General features: G+C 49.1%; 1 protein-coding gene and 1 pseudogene across 1 annotated transcript in view; one reads left to right on the top strand and one right to left on the bottom strand.

The window, feature by feature from the left end:
* ATP6V1B1 (ATPase H+ transporting V1 subunit B1) overlaps positions 1–20,820 on the bottom strand; it is a 29,096-nt gene extending 8,276 nt beyond the window's left edge. Inside the window, exons 1-2 of the mRNA XM_025353489.1 lie at positions 20,621–20,820; positions 13,034–13,089 (exon numbers count right to left, since the gene is read on the bottom strand). Of these exons, the coding sequence (XP_025209274.1) occupies positions 13,034–13,089; positions 20,621–20,738 (174 nt within the window). The 5' untranslated portion in view covers positions 20,739–20,820. The remainder of the gene's footprint in view (positions 1–13,033; positions 13,090–20,620) is intronic.
* Positions 1,211–1,823, top strand: LOC112604456 (annotated as a pseudogene).
* Positions 20,821–21,916: the final 1,096 nt, after the last annotated feature.

Genomic DNA, 21,916 nt, shown 5'->3' with positions numbered 1-21,916 from the left:
AAAAAAAAAAAAAAAAAAAAAAAAAAAAAAAGATGTAGTCATGATTGGGCTGCCTCGGGTTCTGGACAGCGTATCTGTTTCTGCCCCTGTGGACTAGGGGTCAACACACTGGCAAAGTGCTTGCCTCTGCTGAGGCACCAGGAGAAAGACTCTCTGCTCACAGGCGTCTTTCAGTACCAGTGGCATGGGACTAGAATTGACTTATGTAGTCCTTCCAGGGATCAGGAATTTTAAAAATCAGGCTAATATTCAGAATATATACAGAACTCTTAGGCTGGGTGTGGTGGCTCATGTCTGTAATCCCAGCACTTTGGGAGGCTGAGGCGGGCAGATCACTTGAGGTCAGGGGTTTGAGACCAGCCTGGGCAACATGGTGAAACCCCGTCTCTACTGAAAAAAGAAAAAAAAAAAAAATATATATATATATATACGCATATATTGCCAGGTGTGGTGGTGCACACCTTTGGTCCCAGCTACTCGGAAGGATGAGGCTGGAGAATCGCTTGAACCCAGGAGGCAGAGGTTGCAGTGAGCTGACATCGCACCACTGCACTTCAGCCTGGGTGATACAGTGAGACTCCATCAAAAAAAAAAAAAAAAAGAACTTTTAAAATGCAATAATCAAAAGGATTTGATCAAAGGATTTGAAAAAACATTTCTCCAAAGACAACATACAAATGGCCAATAGCCACAAGATAAAATACTCAACATCAGTAGTTATTAGGGAAATGAAAATCAAAACCACAATGAGATAGATGTCACTTCACACACCCTAGGATGGCTATAATAAAAAAGATAGGCAAGGTGAGGTGGTTCATGCCTGTAATCCCAGCACTTTGGGAGGCTGAGGCACATGGATCATATGAGGAGTTTGAGATCAGCCTGGGGAACATGGTGAAACTCTTGTCTCTACAAAAATACAAAAATTAGCCAGGCATGGTGGCAGGCACCTGTAGTCCAGCTCCTTGGGAGGCTGAAGCAGGACAATCCCTTGAGCTGGGGGTGGGCAGAGGTTGCAGTGAGCTAAGATCACACAACTGTACTCCAGCCTGGGCAACAGAGCAAGACTCCGTCTCAATAAAATAAAATAAAATGAAATAAAATAAAAAGATAGATAATAACAAGTGTTGTTGAGGATGTGAAGAAATTTGAATGCTCGTACAGTGCTGGGAGGAATAGAAAACAGTGCAGCCACTTTGGAAAGCAGTCTGGCAATATTCATAATAGCCAAAAGTGAAAATAACTCAATGTCCATCAACTGATGAATGGATAAACAAAATATGGTGTATTCATACAGTAGAATATTATTCAGCATTAAAAAGGAAGAGACTGCCCTGGAACCCATGGAGGCACGCAGCTAGCTCAGGGGGCGGCCCTGGAATGGGGCTATGGTGGTACATGTGGACCCAGCTATGGTGGCTGCGGGGCTAGTGAAAAACTTCTCAAGATCCTTGGGAAGCAAAGGAGGATTTCATAAGAAAAAAAGGGATGGAGGGGAGAAAACCTATGGTGGCTGCGAAGGCCCTGATGCCATGTATGTCAAATCGGTATCATCTGATGGTCATGAATGTACTGTAAACAGAGAACATACATCAGCACCAGGCACTAGAAAATCTATGTTGAGTGGCCCAGATCAGTTTGTTGAGAACAAAACCAATGAGGTCAATTTTAGAGAGATCCGTTCACATGTGCTATTAAAAGTATGTTTGTATTTTGCGAACAAGTTTCACTACACTACTAGCTCCGCCAAGATTCCCGAATTCCCGATAGCACCCGTAATTGTGTTAGAACTGCTGCTGGCTGCCACCTTCCTAGATTGTTAAAAAAAAAAAAATTATAATCAACTGTTAACTCTTTTCAGTAGTTAATACCCATAGTTCAGTTAGTAATTTTTTCATACATAGTGTGTTGCCTGTATGCAGTTGAATTATATAAAGTTCATTGCAAAGCAGATTTGTTTTTTGCATAGCAATCAGAGTTGAAATTTGCTTGTTACATCAACAAATTAAGGACATTTTCACAAACTGGGAAATAAATATGCCAATTCATAAAAAAAAAGAAGTACTGATAGATGCCGCAACATGAATGAACCTTGAAAATATTATGCTAAGTGAAAAAAGTCAGGCACAACAGGCCACATATTACACAGTTCTGTTAATAGAAAATGTCCAGAAAAGGCAACTCCATAAAGACAGAAAGTAGATTAGCTCAGGGCTGGGAGAGGGAGGACTGGAGTGAGAACTAATGGACATGGGGCTTCTTTTTGAGGTGATGACAATGCTTTGGAATTTGATCATGATGATGTTTGCATAACTCTGTGAGTATACTAAAAGTCACTGAATTCACAGTATGCAAATTATATTTCAATTTTTGTAACACATCAGGGTCCCAGATAGTCAGGTGGCTGAGACAGGAGGATCACTTGAGCCCAGGAGGTCGAAGTTGCAATGAGCCATGATTATGCCACTGCATGCCACTGCATGATCATGTCCCACTTCAGCCTGGGTGACAGAGTGAGACCCTGTCTCAGAAAACCAAACCAAACCAATCCAAACCAACAAACCATCAGGCTGTCCCTCCAGGATCACAGGCAGCACATGGGCAGGTAGAGCTTTGTCCCGGGGAATCCCTAAGCTCTGCTGTCTGTGCCTGCTCTGGGAGCCACCCAGTCCCAGTCTTTACCCACAGCTAGAGGAGACCACAGACTTGGCCAGGGAAGCTGGGCTAGCAGAACACACCATCCCCATTGACACTCATCATCAGCTGTCATAAGCACCAAGAGATCTAAGCCCCGTACCTGCACCTTCTTCCTGGAAAAAGTCCTGGAGCAAACGCATTGCGTCCCCTAGGCTCCCTCACCTCACTTCCCAGGTGGCTGATTTACTCCAGGGAGTAAGCTATAATCTTAATCCAACTAAAATTAATGGTTCCAGGCACAGTGGCTCACGCCTGTAATCCCAGCACTTTGGGAGGCTGAGGTGAGAGGATTGCTTGAACGTAGGAGGTTGAGATCAGCCCGGGCAACACAGTGAGACTCATCTCTACAAAAAACCAAACCAAACCAAACAAAAACCCAAAACAACAATCAAACAAACAAACAAACAACTGATGGTAAAAAGATAACACTTTCCTCTCAAATTCCTAATATTCTGGGAAATTAAAGCACTCTTCTGAATTACCTTTTGTCATTAGAGGCAATCAAGACTGAAATAACAGATTATCTGGAAAAGAATGAGGAGGTCATCCTTTTGTGCCACGACCTATGAAAGATATAAAGCTGTACCATGTTCTCTGACCATAAAAGTAAGTTAGAAATCAATAACGACAGAAAAAAAAAAAAAAGTCAGAAAAACCTCTTACATTTGGAAGAAAAGCATTCTAAGTATAGAAGCATTTATATCAGAATTAGAAAACATTTAGCTCCCGTAATAGTGAAAAGCTGTATATCAACATATGTGTGAAGCATTTAAAGCTTTTAATGATTATATTAGATAAGAAAAATAGTTGAAGAAGCTAAAAGTATGCAATGTGAGAAGTCAGAAAAAAGAACAGCATTAAAACCCCAAAGAAAGTAGAGGAAATAAGAGTAGAAATTATTAAAACAGAAAACAAATATATAATAGAGAAGACCAACAAAGCCAACTGGTTTTTTGAAAAGCTGACTAAAACAGACAAATTGCTGGCAACACAGATTAAGAAATAAGAAAGGCATCAATAAATAATTGTTGGAATAAAAAAAGTCACAACTAGATAAACTGATAATATTTAAAAGATAATGAAAGGAACTATGAACAATTTTATGCAACACATTTGAGAAATTAGATGAAATGGATAAACATAACTCAAACCAAAGCCAACTGAAAATGAAATTGAAAGCCAGAATAATCCTGAAATCTTGAAGATATTAAATAAGCAAAGAAAACACCAGTCCCAGATAGTTTTAGCAGTGAGTTCTAACAGTCAAGGAATAAACACTTTGAAAATTAAGCTCTTCAAAGCTGGGAAGAGAAGGTACCGTATTTAACTCATTTTATGAGGCAATTATAGCCTTGATACCAAAATAAAATAATTATGGGAAACTGGTAGGCAATCTCACTCATGAACATGGATGCACAAATCCTAACAAAATATTAACAAATCCAATCTAGCAATACATAAAAAAGACCAAGTTGTAAGCCAAAATAGTAAAGAAATAAAGATAAACATATACACACAAATAGAAATTTTAAAAGACCAAGTTGGGATTATTTTAGGAATGTTAGTCTGGTCTAGTATGAGAATATCTATTCATATAATTCACCTTATTAACAAATTAAAAGATTAAAAACTATGAACATCTAAAAACATTTTGAAAAAAGTTTTTTTAAAAAAACCCATCCGGCCGGGCGCGGTGGCTCACGCCTGTAATCTCAGCACTTTGGGATGCCGAGGCGGGCGGATCACAAGGTCAGGAGATGGAGACCATCCTGGCTAACACGGTGAAACCCCGTCTCTACTAAAAATACAAAAAAATTAGCCGGGCGCGGTGGCGGGCGCGTGTAGTCCCATTTACTCAGAAGGCTGAGGCAGGAGAATGGCATGATCCCGGGAGGCGGAGCTTGCAGTGAGCCGAGATCGCACCACTGCACTCCAGCCAGGGGGACAGAGCGAGACTCCGTCTCAAAAAACAACAACAACAACAACAACAACAACAAAAAAAAAACCCATCCATGATTAAAACCAAAACCAAAAAGAACAAAAGTACTCTTTGAAAACAGGAAATAAAAGGAAAATTTCTTAACCCCAAAAAGAATATCCTCAAAAAACCCTAAATAGGCTGGGTGCATTGGCTCATGCCTGCAATCCCAGCAGTTTGGGAGACTGAGGTGGGCGAATCATTTGAGGTCAGGAGTTTGAGACCAGCCTGGCCAACGTGGTGAAACCTCATTTCTACTAAAAATACAAAATTAGCCAGGTGTGGTAGCGCATGCCTGTAATCCCAGCTATTGGGAAAGCTTAGGCAGGAGAATCGCTTGAACCTGAGAGGCGGAGGTTGCAGTGAGCTGAGATCGCACCACTGCACTGGGTGACACAGCAAGACCCCGTCTCGACAAAAAACAAACAAACCCTACAGAAAATATGATATTCAATGATATGATGCATAAAGCATTCCCTTTAAAATTAGGAGCAAAGCGAGAATCTCTGCTATTTTCATTCTATTCAGCCTTGTACTGGAGGAGCTAGTTAAACTAATAAAATAAAATGAGTAACAATTAGAAGGAAACAACTACCAAATAGAAAGCCCCCCTAACTCCCAAATACATTAAAGATAGTACCAAAAGGAAAACTATAGATCAATTTCTCTTATTAACATAGATGCAGAAATAAATTATTAGTCTAATCAAGCAGTGTATTAAATAAACATGTATGACCAAGTAGGATTTAATCCAAGAATGCAAGACTAGAGCAATCAACATTACGGAATTTGTCAACATTTGATAACAAAAATTATAATAGAGAGTTCGTCAACATAGATTAAAAACGAATCCTACAAGATTATGTAAATAGAAGCCAAAAGGCTTTTGATAAAATTCAGCATCTGCTTTGCTTGTTTGTTGGTTTTGAGACAGAATCTTACTCTGTCCCCCAGGGTGGAGTGCAATGGTGAGATCTCGGCTCACTGCAACCTCTGCCTCCCGAGTTCAAGCAATTCTCCTTCCTCAGCCTCTCAGGTAGCTAGGATTACAGGCGTGTGCCACCATGCCTGGCTGATTTTTTGTATTTTCGGTAGAGACGGGGTTTCACCATCTTGGCCAGGCTGGTCTCGAACTCCTGACCTCAGGTGATCTGCCAGCCTTGGTCTCCAAAGTGCTGGGATTATAGGGGTGCGCTACTGTGCCTGGCCAAGAATCTGTTTCTAATACAATTCTATATAAAACAGGAATGGAAAGCAACTACTTGAACACTAAACTATTGACCAAAACCAACATCAGCATCCTTGTACATGGTAAAATGTGAAAGTTACTTTCATTTCCAATAAAAATCAGTAACAGACACAGATACCTATATTACAATTGTTACCTAACATTGTTTTGGAAGTTTTTGTTTATACAGTAAGACCAGAAAAAGAAAAGAGAAAATTAAATATAAACAGAAAATGTCCTTTTTTTTTTTTTTTTGAAACAGAGTTTCGCTGTTGTTGCCCAGGCTGGAGTGCAATGGCGCGATCTCGGCTTGCTGCAACCTCTGCCTCCTGGGTTCAAATGATTCTCCTACCTCAGCCTCCCGAGTAGCTGGGATTACAGGCACGCGCCACCATGCCCAGCAAATTTTTTGTATTTTTAGTAGAGACAGGGTTTCTCCATGTTGGTCAGGCTGGTCTCGAACCCCTAACCACAGGTGATCTGCCTGCCTCGGCCTCCTAAAGTGCTGGGATTACAGGCGTGAGCCACCACAACTGGCCGAATGTTCTACTTTTTTAAAGATGGTGGTGGGAGGTGACTGTATTCTTCAAAATGTCAAACAAAGGCTGTGGGAAAATGTTCCAGATGATAGGAAGCTAGACAGACATGACAAATGCAATACCTGACCTTAGACTAGATCCTATACTGGAGTGAAGAAAAAAATGCTATATTCCAATTTATCAGCTTACCTGGGAATTGGAATATGGATGGTAGATTAAAGTATTGTATCAGTATAAATTTCAGAAGTTGATAGCTCTACTGTGGGTATATAAAAGAATATCTTAATTCTTAGGAAATACACACTGAAGTACTTGAGCTTAACATACTCTCAAAAGATTCAGGAAGTCCAGGTGTGGTGGCTCATGCCTGTAACCCCTGCACTCTGGGAGGCTGAGGCGGGTGAATCACCTGAGGTCAGAAGCTCAAGACCAGTCTGGTCAAAATGGTGAAACCCTGTTTCTACTAAAAATACAAAACTTAGCCGGGCGTGGTAGAGGGCACCTGTAATCTCAGCTACTCGGGAGGCTGAGGCAGGAGAATCGCTTGAACGGCCGGTGGAGGTTGCAGTGAGCCAAGATTGTGCCACTGTACTCCAGCCTTGGCAACAAGAGTGAAACTCTGTGTCAAAAAAAAAAAAAAAAAAAGTGTCAGGAAAAAATGATGCACACACAGCCACACATGGAGAGCAAATGACAGAGCAAGTGAGATAATATGGTAACAGTTGGTGACACGGATGTTCCTACTACTATTTTTATTTTTGAAAATTTTTATAAAATTGAAATTGTCTCAAAATAAAAAGTAAAGTAAAAGTATGCTAATGGAAAAAGATACATAATTCCCTTTATTTGCAGATTATACTATACTTTAGAAAAACTCAAGAGGCTCTGGTTTAGAAAAAAGTTTTAGAATGAATAAGATAATTTGGCTGTTTATAAGACAAATATATAAAAATCATCCCCCCCCTTTTTTTTTCTATTTTAGTAGTAACCAGTTAGAAGAAGCAATGGAGAAGACTATCCCATCCGCAATAGGGCCAAAACTTATAAAATAGCTATAAATAAACAAGAAAGATACAAGAAAAAAATATTATGGAATAACATTAAACAAGTCCTAAACAATGAAGAACATTATTGTCTTCCAAGACAGAACGACTTACTAGCATAAAAACATGAATCCTTTTAAAAAGTATATAAATGTAATCCAACCCTAATGGATTATCGTTTATTTTAAAATTTAATAAAATGATTTTAAAGTTCACATAAATGTCTGAGAATAGCCAAAGTAGGTATGAAAAAGATCAGAGATAGAGGACTTGCCTTATCAGCACAGTGCTGGTGATTATCATCATCATTACTATCGTTTTATCACCTCCTGGCCACAAACTAGTGACCTTAAGGGCTTGGGGGGGAGGAGCGAAGGGCCCAGTTCCCCAGCAAGGTGTGACCAGGGTAGGGGCCACTACGCCAGGAACCCCTGCTGGTCGAACTTGAGACTAGAAGGTTTGCAGCTCTGACGGTCACACGGAAGGAAGCTCTAGCTTAGGTCCCTCCTTGTCCTGTGAAGAGGATGCCAGGAAGGTGACCTGTGGTTCCCCAAACCACCCCTCAGCCTTGCGGAGTGGGGCCTTAGCAGGAGGCCGGCCCAGGAGGAAGGCTCCGAGGTGGGAGGAGGTGCTAAAACCCCGGCGTCTTGGGTTCTCAACCACAAGAGGGAGCCCAGGAGCACGGACAGCGAGTGCCTGGGAAACGCGTGGAACACACGTCCCGGCTCGTTTTCGTCTCCCACTCTGATAACCTGTGTTTCGATACCAAACGGGCCTTGCCTCATTGTTTATCACCTCCCTGGAGGTGACGGAGGGCTGTTTTAACCTCAGGGGAAAAGTTGCTGTACAGAGCACAGGCCAGAGTGTGCCCCAAAGAAATCAGGCGGAGTGATTAAAAGTGATCATTTTCTGTAATCCCAGCTACTCGGGAGGCTGAGGCAGGAAAATCGCTTGAACCCGGGAGGCGAAGGTTGCAGTGAGCCGAGGTCGTGCCACAGCACTCCAGCCTGGCGACAGAGCAAGACTCCGTCTCAATAAATAGATAAATAAATAGTGATGATTTTCATGTGGGCTTATGTGGGTGAGGGAGGGAGGGAGGGTGGAGAGGAGAGGGGTGTGTTCTGTGTCCCTGAAGGATAAAATCAGAGAAAATGAACTTTAAATAGCAAAAATTATGGTCAGATCTGGGGAAGGGCCATCAGGTTTTCACACCCAGGCATGGAGGGTGTAGTGTCTGGAAACTTTAGGAAGAGCCCCAGGCTCTAAGTGTGTGCTGGCTGTTCGTCGTTGTTGTTGTTGGTGGTGGCATCTCATGACCAGTTAGGGCAGTGGGTGCCAGGGAGAATTCCATTGGGGGATAGCGAGTCCAGGAGCTTGTATCTTAAGGGGCCCTATTTCCCAACCGCATACTGAGCAGGCCTGATCCCATCGACTCTCACTGTGGGTTACTAAGAGGGCTGCAGGAAGAGGGCATGATGCAGTGCAATGGAACCCTGTGCTGGAGAGTCACCTGAGCTCTCAACCAGCAAGTGGCCAGGCACCGGGGAGCTGCTGCGTACACACAGAGGACTGGAAGTTCTTAGCAAGCCTGTCGGGATTTGTGCACAAGAATGCTGCCTCTAAGGTCCCTCCTGCTGACAATGGCCAGGGCAGTGCGGGAGCTCCTCTTTGGAAATTGTCTTCAGAGCTGATGCAGACTCTTTTGAAAGCAGCCACAGACATTGGGAGTCGAGTCTGGTGGTTAAGGTGAGTGCTTACTCCAATTCTCAAACAGGGAGCAATTTGAATCACAGAATACAGGAGTCAGAAAATTCTCTAGAACAGAGGTTCTCCGTGTGGTCCCCATACCAGCAGCATCACCTAGGAATTTGATAGAAATGTACATTCTTGGGCCTCCTACGCCAGACATGCTGCATCAGAGCTCTAGGGTGGGACCCAGCAATCTGCCCGTTAACAAGCCCCCTGCACCCCCCAATATTCTGTTGCTTGTTCAACTTCTGCAAATCAGTTAGCCTTTTCTGGGTCACAAACATCTGGAAAATCAGATGAAACTGTAGAAACTCCTCCCAGAAAAATGCACAGGCACATTCATGCATACCTTCAGAGGTTTGCACACAATTTCAAGGGCCTAATTCCCTAAACTAAGAACCTCTGATCTACACAAAATTCTTCTCTCAAATGTTCTTACATTTGAGGACGGAAGCAAGAAGAGTAATTGCCTGTGTGATTCAATGTGGGCAGAAGGTGGCGCTGTAGAAACGCTGTAGCATTTGCTAAATCCTGGAAGAGGGAAACGGGTAGGGGCAGAGGAGAGGAATGCGGAGAGGTGCCTCCACCACCCAATTATTTTCTCTGCCAAAGCTACAGATGCAAACGATAGTCGCAGAACCACAGATCTGGGGACCTAGTTCTGGTTTCCTAGGTCGGCCTCATTTTACAGTGGAGAAGGTGGACACCTGTATAGGTTCCGACTCCATGCCACCCTGGGTCCCATGGGGAATGGCAGGTGTGGTGGAGAGTGTGGTGGAGGTGGAGAGGGGCAGGAGGTGGCACCAACTGTTTAATCAGGCTTATTAGCATTTCTGCATTCCAGACAGAAATACTGCTGGCTATTCTCAAGGGAGAATAATGCTACATTTGTCTGATGTGACCCTCACAATAACCCTATTATTATTTAATAGATGAGGAAACTGGGACTTGCAATCCTAGATCGATGGTTCTCTAAGCATCAGTTCATCTGGAAGGCTTGTGAGGACAGACTTCTGGGCCCTGCCCCCAGAGTTTCTGATTCTGCCAGTCTGAGGTGGAGCCCAAGAATTTGTATTTCTGACAAGTTCCTGGGTGGTACTGATGCTGTTGATCTGGGGTTGGCAGGTAGCTAGTAGAAAAGAGTGGGATGGAGCTGGGATTAAAATCCAAACCCAGTGTGCTACACCTAAATACTCAGCCACACTTCCTCGTGGGGCGTCCCTTACACTGAGGGGTCAAACGGTAATGTCCCTATGAACTCAGAATCTGTTTGCTAGCAACGAATGGGTCTGATTTCTTAAATATTGCTGGCTCAGGTTTTGACAGGTCCATAGCTAGTCATGCTAACATTTATTCATTCATTTATCTCATTAATGTACTCACCTTTCCTTTGAGCAAACATACTGAGCACCTACTATAGCCTACGTGTTCAGTAAAAATGCTGTGTTGGGCTTCTGGAGCTAAAGACGAACAAAACACAGTTCATGGCCAATAGCAGGGCACGGTGTGTGTGGGGAAGGGCAGGGAGGAGATATGTGGCCAGATCTTGACCAAATGCCTCAATGAAGCCACTAATAAAACCACAAAAAGTAGAAGAGAGGGAGAGGCATCCAGGAGAAGGTGACCTCTCAACCCTGGGGATGAGTCAGAGGGAGGGAACAGGGGGAAGGGTAGTATAGGAGGCAGAGGGAAAAATCCGTGCACAAAATTACAGCTAGCCAGGAGCAATAAGTTCTAGTGTTCTATACCACAATAGGATGACTGTCCATGACTGTAGTTAACAAATATATATACATATGTCTTCAAATAGCCAGAAAGAAGATACTAATATTCCCAACACAAAGAAAGAATGCTGGAGATGATGGATATGCTAATTGCCCTGACCTGATCACTATGCATTATATAAATAAAAACATCACTGTGTACCCCAGGAATATGTACAATTATTGTGTGTCTATAATAAAATACCCAGACACAAGCCTGCAATCTTTGTCGTTCCTTTCCACATACTCTGTCCTCTTGTCCAACTAATTGTGAGAAGAGTTCTTTGCCTGGAACCTATCTCAGGGTCTACAGAGAGAACTCAGGGGTTCTGTGATCGTGGATGGGAAAGTTATATTTTTACATTCATTAACGTTTACAGAAATTTAGTGTTTCCTCTAGTTCTGAATGTAAGCAACAAACCATAGTAGAATTAGCAGTTCCACAGTACCTGTGACTTTGTCACCATCAGAAATCACAGATATTTTCATACCACGTTACAGTTGTTGCAGAGATCTCAAAATACTATTTGTGCTCATCACTACTTTAAAATTATAGCAGTGAAACTGGTGGCGAGATCTCGTTATTTAATTTGTTAATAAACATACATTACTGATCACATTTTAAAAAAATGATATGCAAGTGCCCAGAGATCTCAAATGGCAGCCCCATGCAGACACTATTTCAGGTGTTACTTTTTACACAGGGAAGGGAGAGTGATGAGCGTGAGCGGAAAGGCTTGCAGCCACCTTCATAGAAAAGACCTGTAAGTGGCTGGGCGCGGTGGCTCACACCTGTAATCCCAGCACTTTGGGAGGCTGAGGCGGGCGGATCACAAGGTCAGGAGATAGAGACCATCCTGGCTAACACGGTGAAACCCCGTCTCTACTAAAAATCTAAAAAATTAGCCTGGCGTGGTGGTGGGCGCCTGTAGTCCCAGCTACTGGGGAGGCTGAGGCAGGAGAATGGCGTGAACCCGGGAGGCGGAGCTTACAGTAAGCCGAGATTGCGCCACTGCACTCCAGCCTGGGCGATAGAGTGAGACTCTGTCTCACAAAAAAAAAAAAAAAAAAGAAAAGAAAAGAAAAGAAAAAGCCTGTAAGCTGAGGGCACTGGGGAGCCCTAGGCGAATTTGATGCAAGGATCAGGTCTGAAAGGCTGGAGGATGGAAAGAGGATAGGAGGGTGCCAGGCTGGGAGCCCAAGGCCATTGCCATAAAAAGGTAGCAGTGGGGTGGGAGGGAGCTACAGACATGGGTGTTGGCAGGTGTGGGGTCTGGGACAAGAGGGTTCAAAGGGGCACTGAGACTTCCAGTTTGCTCAGCTGGGTCGTGGGGTGGGAGGCGGAGGGATTGGGGCTGGTTGGTGGAGGAAGGATAAGAGAGTGATCTTGTACCTTTGCAGGGCTCTTTATGGCTCAAGAATTCCCAACCCCAGGACTCAAGATACTGTGAGTGTCTGCCAGTTTCCCAGGGGCTACAAAATAGCCCACAGCCCACTTACCTTTGGTGGGGCCATTTCACTTCCCACCCATGTTGCTGAGACTGAGATATTCCAAAGGCCTTTGGAAGTCATCAAGATCCCTAGAAATTTTAGTTGGCATTGACTCGCCACCTCCTCCTCTTTCCCCTTAAAAGAAGATCCTGCGAGAGCTGCGGGTGGGGAGAGTCTAGCCCTCGAGGAGGTTAGGTGCAACCGTGCTACGGTCCAGCCTTCCTCTGAGGTTAGGTACGCCCATGCCACTGATGGGGAAACGGAGGCAGGACAACTCGTTAGGGGTAGAAGCAAGTTTCCCAAGGCCCAGGGCTGGGCCTCCATGGGTTTTTGTGGTTTTTACTGAAAAGGCAGGGAGGAGAAAGCTTGGATGGCTGCGGTTACAGCTAGGGTAGGAGAGTGGGAGTGGGTGCCTGGACGGAGAGAATAGAGCAGGCCCTGGGGGCCATGGAGGGAAAGGGTAATTTACAAGAAATCCTGCAGGGCAAGGGAGAGGTGCCCTGGGATTTGGCCTTAGTGCCAGGGAGGCGGTGGAAGAGTCTTACCTTGACCCGGTCCAGCACCACCAGAGGCCCGTTCACGCTGCACACAGTCCTGTAGGCTGGGGGAGGGGCAGGGGTGAGGAGGGGTCTCACCCCAAACACCTGCTCACACACACAGAGGCATCCTCCGCCTTCCCTTCCTCTCCACACCCCACCTCCTTCCCAGCCTGGGCCGTCAGGGTCATTAGCTGTGACAGGGCCAGCCACCATTGCTGTAAGGGTCATGCCCCTGCCCACAGGGCCCCCGCTGCTCGGACACCTGCAGGAGGCTGGGGGTGGGCCGGGCAGAGGGCAGAGGCCTCCTCAGAGTCCGCCCCCATCACACAGAGGCCTCTCATCCCTGGGGCTGCTTCCCCTCTGGCTTCCACCCCCACCTCACCCACTCCATCCTCTCTCACTCCAAACATTTTCCAAAAGTTCCCGGCCCCCGGCTGTGGCCGAAAAGTGCTGTCCTCTGCCCTCACCAGGACTGTGTGTGTGTGGTGTGTAGGGGGTGCAGGTGTCAGTGAGAAAAACCAAATGGGGCTTCTGCTCTCATCACAAGGTTTCTGGACTCCCCAGGCTCACTGGGTGCTCAGCATGGGAGGGGAGGGAGTGCAAAGGCAGGGGAAGGAGGGAAATGCCTGCAGATGTGGCAGCTGCAGAGACCCACACATGGGAAATGAGCTCAGCTTGCACAGGGAATTGGGTTAGATGTCAAGAAACACTTCCAAACTCCCATAGAAGAAGCTGTGGACTGGCAGGAGGCAAGCCTAGTTTTGGTTCTGCTAGAGGCTGGCTGAGAGACCTGGGACAATCCCTTGCCCATAGTCCTGGGATACCAGTGCCCTTCTCTGGGGTTCTTGTGATGCACCAATGAGACGAGACACCTGAAATGAAGGCACTTGGCAAGGTGGGCATGGGGCCTGTGAGGCCACTGGGTCAGTCACAGGCTGGCAGGATGCAGAGGGGAGTGGCCCAACCCCTCTTTCACAGGCAAGGAAAATGGGGCCCAGAAGTGTGAGAAGCCTTGGCCAGGGCCACACAGCACATCTGTGGCAGAGCTGGAGCTGGGACCCCGCCTTGTGCTTCTTGCTGGACCACACTGGTTCTCGGCTCACTTACCCTCCTGCTTTGGACAAGCCTGGCCCCAAGCCACCACATGCCAAAGAAAAACCAGAAGTCCCTCCCCTTCCCAATCTGGATATCTGTGGTCAAACTTCTTATTTTTGTTTGATCTAAGCTCTTTTCACCAGGACTTGAACTAGGAAGACCGACTGGGCACGGTGATTCTTGCACAGATCTTTACAAGGATCCTCCAAGTGTGAGAACCATTTGGAAAACTCTGGGCCTCGAGGACAGCCAGAGATGACAAGTTCAACTTGCACTTTGCCATAGCAGGGGAACTCCCTCAGTTCCCTGCCTTCAAACCTACCTTACAGACCTGACTGGCCTGCACCTGAGCCACCCTCTTTTTCCTTCCTATTCCCACCAAGGAGGTGTCCCTGCTTCCTTCATAGCAGGTCCTTCCTCTGCACTGGGAAACAGGCTCTAGAGATGACTCCATGGGGTGAAGGACCAGAGCCTCCTTGCCTCTCTCTCTCTCTTTCCTCTCTTGTCTTCCCATGAAGCTCTGATGTTTCCAGTCCTAAAGAAACCTCGCTCAGTCCCAGTCCTTCTCCAGCTCCTCCCCTCACAAGCATGGCCCCCACTACTGGCTTTCCTTCCCCACCTTTCACCCTCTCCTTGGCCCTGTCAACTCTGGCTTCAGTGGTCTCTGATGCTATACTCAGAGCCCGGGCACGCTGCCCTCTGGAAGATCTCCTCTGGGGCCGCCCATCAGCCTCCTCTGAAGACTCACACTCACACTCTTCACTGTCAGACCTTTGGGTGCCAGAGGACTTCAAGGCTTGGCCTGGCTCTCCACTTCTCCCTCTCCTTTCCTCTGAGATCTGCTTTCTTCCTTCCCTCCCTGCTTCCTTTCTTCAAGCATATCTACTGCATGGATGCCTTCTATGTACTAAGCGAGGCAAATGAAAGTGACAAATGAAAATATGAAGTGCCTACAGGCTAAAAGGATACAGAGCAAATAACATAATTACAAACTGCAGTGGGTGCTCTTAAGGGAAAGATCAGGATGGGTGAACGAGAGTGGGAGGGAAGACCAGACTGGGTGCGCTTGGAGGAAGCATCTTATGGGAAGAGCTGTTTGAGTTGAGCCTTCAGGGTCAAGGGGTGTCAGCCCCCAGGGAGCTAGGGAAAGGGCACTTCTGGCAGAGGTGAGAAAGAACTCATTCAGGGTCTTCGGGGAACAGAAAGAGGGGCAGTGGGCTGGCATGCACAGGCTCACGTCAGGCGCAGTAAGACCTGTCACCTCCAAGAGGGCAAGACGTCATCTGTGGTGCTCATCGCGGTGTCCCACTTCGTGGAGTAGTGCCGGGAATATGGTACACACTAAAGAACTATTTGGACAGGTACAGTGGCTCACGCCTGTAGTCCCAGCGCTTTGGGAGGCTGAGGTGTATGGATTGCTTGAGCCCAGGAGTTTGAGACCAGCAATATGGTGAAGTCCCATCTCTACAGAAAATTAAAAAATTAGCCGGGCACGGAGGAACATGCCTGTGGTCCTAGCTCTCAGGAGGCTGAGGTGGGAGGATCACCTGAGCCCAGGGAGGTTGAGGCTGCAGTGAGCTCTGATCACGCTATTACTGCACTCCAGCTTGGGTGACAGAGTAAGATCCTGTCAAGAAAGAAAAGAAAGAAAGAAGGAAGGAAAGAAAGAAAGAAAGAAAGAAAGAAAGAAAGAAAGAAAGAAAGAAAGAAAGAAAGAAAGAAAGAAAGAAAGAAAGAAAGAAAGAGTGAGAGAGAGAAAGAAAAAGGAAGGAAGGAAGGAAGGGAGGGAGGGAGGGAGGGAGGGAAAGAAAGAAAAAGAAATCTTTGCGGATGGATTATGTTAACTGACCCCATCTGCTCCTTCCCATGCTTCCCACATCAGAACCGTTGTATGTCCCCTCCTGACCTTCCCAAGCCTCCAAACCAAATGAGAGTCCTATTGTCCAGCCTAAAGGGTTGCACCCGTAGCACCAGTCATACGTCCTAAAAAGGCAGAGAGTAGAAGAGAAAGAGGATGCACTGGGCTAAGGGGTTGTTGGGCGTAGGAAGACTCCTCAACGAGAAAGGGTAGGAAACAGAGGCTTGGGCATTACCCTTCCCACCAATAAAAAAAAACCTCTAAACAGCCACAGCACTCCCACACCCACATGGTGTTTGGATCAGACTGTCTGGATCGCTAGTGGATTGTGCAAGCAGGGGAATGCGGGGCAGGCAGGAGAGACCCTCATTTTTATAAGCCCCAGGGAGAGCTGGCATCTGGCATGCCACACCTGCCAAAGGGCTGCGCTGGGGGAAGAAAGCAGTGATGAAAAGATACAGGGTGGGTGGGCTGGATAGGGAGGTGGGGGTGTGGGAGGGGATGGGGCCCAAGGACCAGAAAAGTCCAGGGAATCATTTCTAATTCCACCGCCTCTGGAGACAAGTCTTTCAACTTCCTCCCTTCCTTCACAGCTGCTCCCCCACTTCACAACCCCTGTCATGTAGAATCCCCATTAACCCTGACATCCAGCAGCTCCACCTGGGAGTGGGGGCAGCAGCAGAGTGGTGATGGGGGACAGAGGATTAGGGGATCCACACAGCCCTTCCCTCTGGAGGAGGGGCTGGGCTGGAAGAGGCCTAGAGGCAGCTGCAAAGTACTTGCCGCAGGCCCTCTGGGAGTCAGATGCCTTCCCCGGCCAGGCCACTCCGGTGATCAGGGTGAGATATCAAAGCTCAACATCTTAGCACATCAGCCTCAGCTGTGAGTTGCCTTCCTGGGCTTCTCGCAGCTTCCAGGCCTGGCTCTGCGTGAACACATCGCTTCATAGCCTGGACCCTTCATTGCAGATAATCCACTTACGCGGCTGTTTCCGTTCAGCACTGGACTACGCACATCCTTCAAGGCCTTGCCCCTGACTGATTACTGCAGTCCACTGAGTCCTCTCCCCACTGCTGTCCCACAGTACTATAGACAGGGACCCTAGAGGGATGATGTCTCTCCCCTCAGATGTCTTAGAGCTCTGCCCCTCCGCTGTTAGGCCAGCCTGATCTTTTCTTCTAGGCTGTTTGGTTTGGACACAGCCAAAATGGGGGCTGAGCAACAGAGGTGTCCTTGACTGCAAGCCGGTCCTTTTGTTTGTATACTGCAGCCTCCACCTCCATATGTCCCTTGCATGGAGTGGCAAAACGAGGCCCAGAAAGTGGGCTAGTTTCTCGTAGGACGCGCCACAGTTCAGGACGGTATCCTGCAGCGCTCAGCGATTATGGCCACTCTGCAACCCTGGGATGTTCGCCTGGACCCTGGAGAAGGAAGCGGGTGCATTGCCACAGGCAGAGGGGCGCTCCTTCCATGGGCCTTCCAGAGACTTTGCCGACACTCCCTCCAGCTGCCCGGCCCACCCCCTCTCCATTGTCCTAGCTGACACTTTGGGTTGTGCTCCGGCCTTCTGGCTGGTGGAGCGCCTCCCTGCCCCCACCTCCCTACCGCCTTTTCTGTCAAAGGCTCAGCGGGGCTCCCGCGCGGCCCACTAATTAGCGCTGGCCCAGCCACACCTGCAGCGTCCTGGGAGAGGGCTGAGACAGGCGCCCATGCGTGAGGCCAGGGTGGGGGCAAGCCCAGGGCAGCAGGTCCCGCACCTCCTCCCTGATCCCGCTGGAGGGATTAGGGGAGGGAGGGCAGGGGCTGGAAGCTGAGGGCTCTTCAGCCCAAGACCCTGCTTGTTGGGACTCTCTCCGTGTAACTCCTTCCCCTTCCAGTTGAGGAAACCGAGGCGGGGAAGCAAAGCCAGTGGTTTGGCACTCAAGCTCCTGGGGGATCTGCGGGGATCTGACCTGGCTTCATCCCTCCAACCAGGCTGCCAGCTTGTCCTTCCTGACCTTTGCTCCTGCTGGGCACCTCCACCTGACAAGCCCAACATCTTCTGCCCAAACAGATGAAGCTCCAGGATACCTCCTCCCAGGCTGGGAGCCAAGGCCCTTGGGGAACAATTCTAGCTCCTCCACCCTTTCTGGTGTCTCCTCCTTTCTGGCCAGTCCTCTCTCAGCCACTGCAGTGAAATCACCCTTAAAGTCTCAGGCCTCTTTAGCCCACCTGCCCAGGGAAGGGAATGCCTCTTAAGTCACCTGGACTCATCTGCACCCATGGCTGAGCGAGCCCTGGGGCCTCCTTGCCCTTAGCTCCCCCCTCCCCAGCTTTTCTGCCAGAGTTCTCCTGTCTGGGAGTGCTTACAGACCCAGGGTAGGAGGCCAGGCTGGAGGGGAGACAGGCGGAGAGGGACAGAGCAACCCTGCCTCCAGTGTACTGAGGGTGCAGCCCTAAATTTTCAAACCCTTGCCAGCCCTGCGCCTGTCCACAGGCCCCAGGGAGAACTCCCCCCACCCCTCCCACCCTCAGAGCCTGAGGAGGAAGCAAGTGGGGTGGGGAGGGGATTGGGAGACACTGCAGATGAAGGGACACACCGAGGAATCTGAGCATGCCCCTGGGGCTGGGAGGGCATCTGGGCTGAGCTGAGGCTGGTCCCGTGCATCCTGTGAAGACACTCGATAGGCAGCAAAAGTAAAGGTGCTGGCAGCGAGCAGAGCCTAGAGGGGCTCCCCTGCACGGACCTTTGCTCTGGGTCCCTGTTGGGTTGTTGGGTGTGAACACATTTTCCTGGGTGGAGGCCATATACAGCCAGCATCGAGGGAGGCATGCAAACATGGGGTGGCGGGGGGGGACACTGCCACCCCTGGGTTCCAGCCTGGGTCAGAATCTCCAGGGAATGTTGACTATAAATAAGGGGCTGGGTGGGAAGGAGCTGACAGGAGGTGGCTCCAGGCTTGGGCCATCCTGCCCAGAGGAGTGTGGGGTTAGATGTTATCTATAGGGTCCCTGGGCATCAGGAGGTGGGAGCACATTCCAGGAAGAAGGAAAGCAGGGCATGAAGGTGCAGATCACACACCACGCTCCGCACCCAGCAGCTCCCCAGTGCCCACAGGGAGGAGGGACGGCCTGCAGGGAGTGGGGCTCATCACAACAGACTGGCAAGAGTCACACATCCTAGCTTAGGGCTCCAGGCCTGGGCTCTGGACCCAAGGGGGCCCAGTCACTGCATATTTTTGGGCCTAGGCGACCCTAACTTTGGTCTAGGGAGAATCTGGATCTCCTATCCTCCCCCAACCTCCATGGGTCAGGGCCTACAGGCCTTCCTTGAGAAATCTGACCCACCCCATTCTCACCATTTCTTCTTTGCTGGAATGTGCTCCACCCTCAGCACCTGCCTCAGGCCTCAGGAGGTGCCCCACACCCCAGGGCTCTCCTCCCATGCGCCCCTGGGCCCCTTTGCTCTGATTTCACCCCTCAGCTACCCTCTGAGTTCACGCCACCTCCTCTCCGGGCCTGGATAGTAACAGAGGAACGGAGGGAGGTGGGGTGGCTGTGTCAGGCTCACTTCCCCTCACATCACGCTCCCTGTTAGGAGCCTCTGGCTCTGCATAGCTGTGGCGGCCACGCTGGTTTACTCCAGTGAGCCTCTGGCTCTGCATAGCTGTGGCGGGCCACGCTGGTTTACTCCAGTGAGCAGGGCGGCCTGAGAATTCACCAGGCCAGGGAGAGTGACCTTGGACAAGGAGATGCAGGGGTTCCTTTTGGTCCTCTGGACCTTGCCCCAGACATCTGGGCCACCCTTGCAGGACAGGCACAGGAGCCACACGTAGGGCCTCCCCTCTGAAATTGACAAGGGTACATCCCAGCGCCTGTGGACACTTCCATGCCTCAAACCTGGATACTCGTTCTTATCCCAGCTGTACACACTCTCACCTTACTCAGATATATGACCCTGCCGGAACACATACACACGTGCTGTCTCCGTGAGCACGCATGCACACACATACATCACACCTAAGTGCACACACACACACCTTTGCCCTGAGTGCATAAGCATGCTGTCACACATTTCCTCACCCCAAGTGAAGGTGGGAGCACCCCCTAGACACATGCTCCTACCTGCTTATGCACACAGGCACCTCCCCAGTCGGGAGCAGAACATGATATGCACCCATTGATGTGACGCACACAAAGCACCTATTTCCTCAGGCTGAGAGTGCTGACACTCTACACTGCCACACACGCCACTCCAAGTACACTTAATCACACCCCGCCTCACGCTGAGTGCTTGGGTGCACACTCCTCACACAGGCACGTTTACACAAGAGCAGGTGCACAGCACACCCCACTCTAAAGTGCAACTGGAAGCTGTCTCTGGACTTGGGGTGTTACGGCAGGATTGGGCTGATGACAGCTATTCCCCAGCCCCTCTTCTGGGGTAGGCTGGGCTGGGGACCTGCAACCCCTCACCTGCAGAGGTGGCCCCTGGTCCAGGTGGCCCCACGGTGTCACTCTGCTGGACAGAGAGCCCTCCAAGTCTCCCCAGGTCTTGGGTCCTCCTCCTTTTCTGAGGCAAGAAGCAGAGCCAGGGAATCTGGCAGCCCATCCCAGCTCCCCACCCTGACCTCACCCACCACGGTGGAGGGGCTACTCACTGACACGGGGGTGGGTGATGTAGTTTCGGGTGACCGCCTGCATGTGCTCTTGGGCTGCGCCTAGGTTGCAGCCACTGCCGGGGAGCCCCCCAGGCCTGCTGTCTATCTCCATGGCCATGGTGCAGTGCCCGGCTGGGAGCCCAGTGCCTGAGCCTGCTGCTGGTGGCAGCTCTGAGACCTCAGGTCCAGCTGGAGCTGGAGAGAGCCGCTCAGCCTTCCCCTGCGGCCACCCCTCCCCTCTCCCCTCCCTTCCCTCTCCTCCTCCTCTAGGTTGACAGTAAACAAGGAAGCCTCGGGCTCTGGCTCCCAAGCTTTCCCCACACTGAGTTGCGCAGGTCTGGGAGGGGCCCCGGTCACCTGGGAGCTGCAGGATGTGGAGGGAGAAGGGCAGAGGGGAGGGCTGGCTTTTTCCTGCTTCTGTGCTAGGCGGTCCCTCCCCGCCAACCCTAAACTGTGTGAATTCAGTTCCTCCCCCTGGACCTTCAGGTGCTGTCAACATTCCCACACTCGTCCCTCAGCACAGCTCTTTCTGGTCTCTCCACACCCATCTTCTGGCAGGCTGCCCTCTCTTCACTGTTCTCGCAACCTGACCTCACCCTGCACTCCTTGCCCTGACTATACCTGGATACTTCTTCCCCCCACCATTCCATCGTCATCTTTTTGAACATCTGTAGAGAATTATTTCCTGGTCAGCCTCAGTTCTGCCTCCTGCATGAAGCCTTCTCTGGATTCTCTAGCAGCCAAGATTTACTAAACATCTAGCCTCTTTCCTAAGTCATGCCCTTTAGGAGAGGCCTCTCTTGTCCCTGCCACTGGGCTGTGAGCCCCCAAAAGCTGAGCCTGTGTCTCCACCCACAGACCTGGGTCTCCTGAAGCCTGTCTGTCTCATTTTATTGAGAGATCTTGAGAACGAGGGCTGGTCTCTCTCCATCTGATCGTAGAACCAGGTCTCATCTTCTCACATTCACCTCCAGAGTTCTGTACAGCAGGCCTGCCCTGACCTTTCCAGTCCAGGTCAGAAAGTAAAATAGAGGTCCCTGTATCGGATAACTAAATACCTGGAGTTATAAATCAAGCTATGTGCACAGCCTGGCCTGGGTTTCACCCAAGACCTCACCACTCCTTCCCAAGAACTTTCTTTGTGTCATGAAACTAAGAGTTGTGGTTTCTCCTGGTGAGTGGAGTGTGGTACAGGTCCACTGGGCAAGGCAGGGTGGACCCTGGGTGGTAGCTGGACCTGCCCAACCCAAGGTCTTCCGGTCACCCCCATGCCTCATTCTAGACTCAGGATTTCTG

This window comes from Theropithecus gelada, chromosome 13, assembly GCF_003255815.1.
Source record: "Theropithecus gelada isolate Dixy chromosome 13, Tgel_1.0, whole genome shotgun sequence".
In the NCBI taxonomy this organism is placed as follows: domain Eukaryota; kingdom Metazoa; phylum Chordata; class Mammalia; order Primates; family Cercopithecidae; genus Theropithecus; species Theropithecus gelada.
Note: the sequence above shows the minus strand (reverse complement) of the source record. Positions and strands in the feature narration are given on the sequence as shown.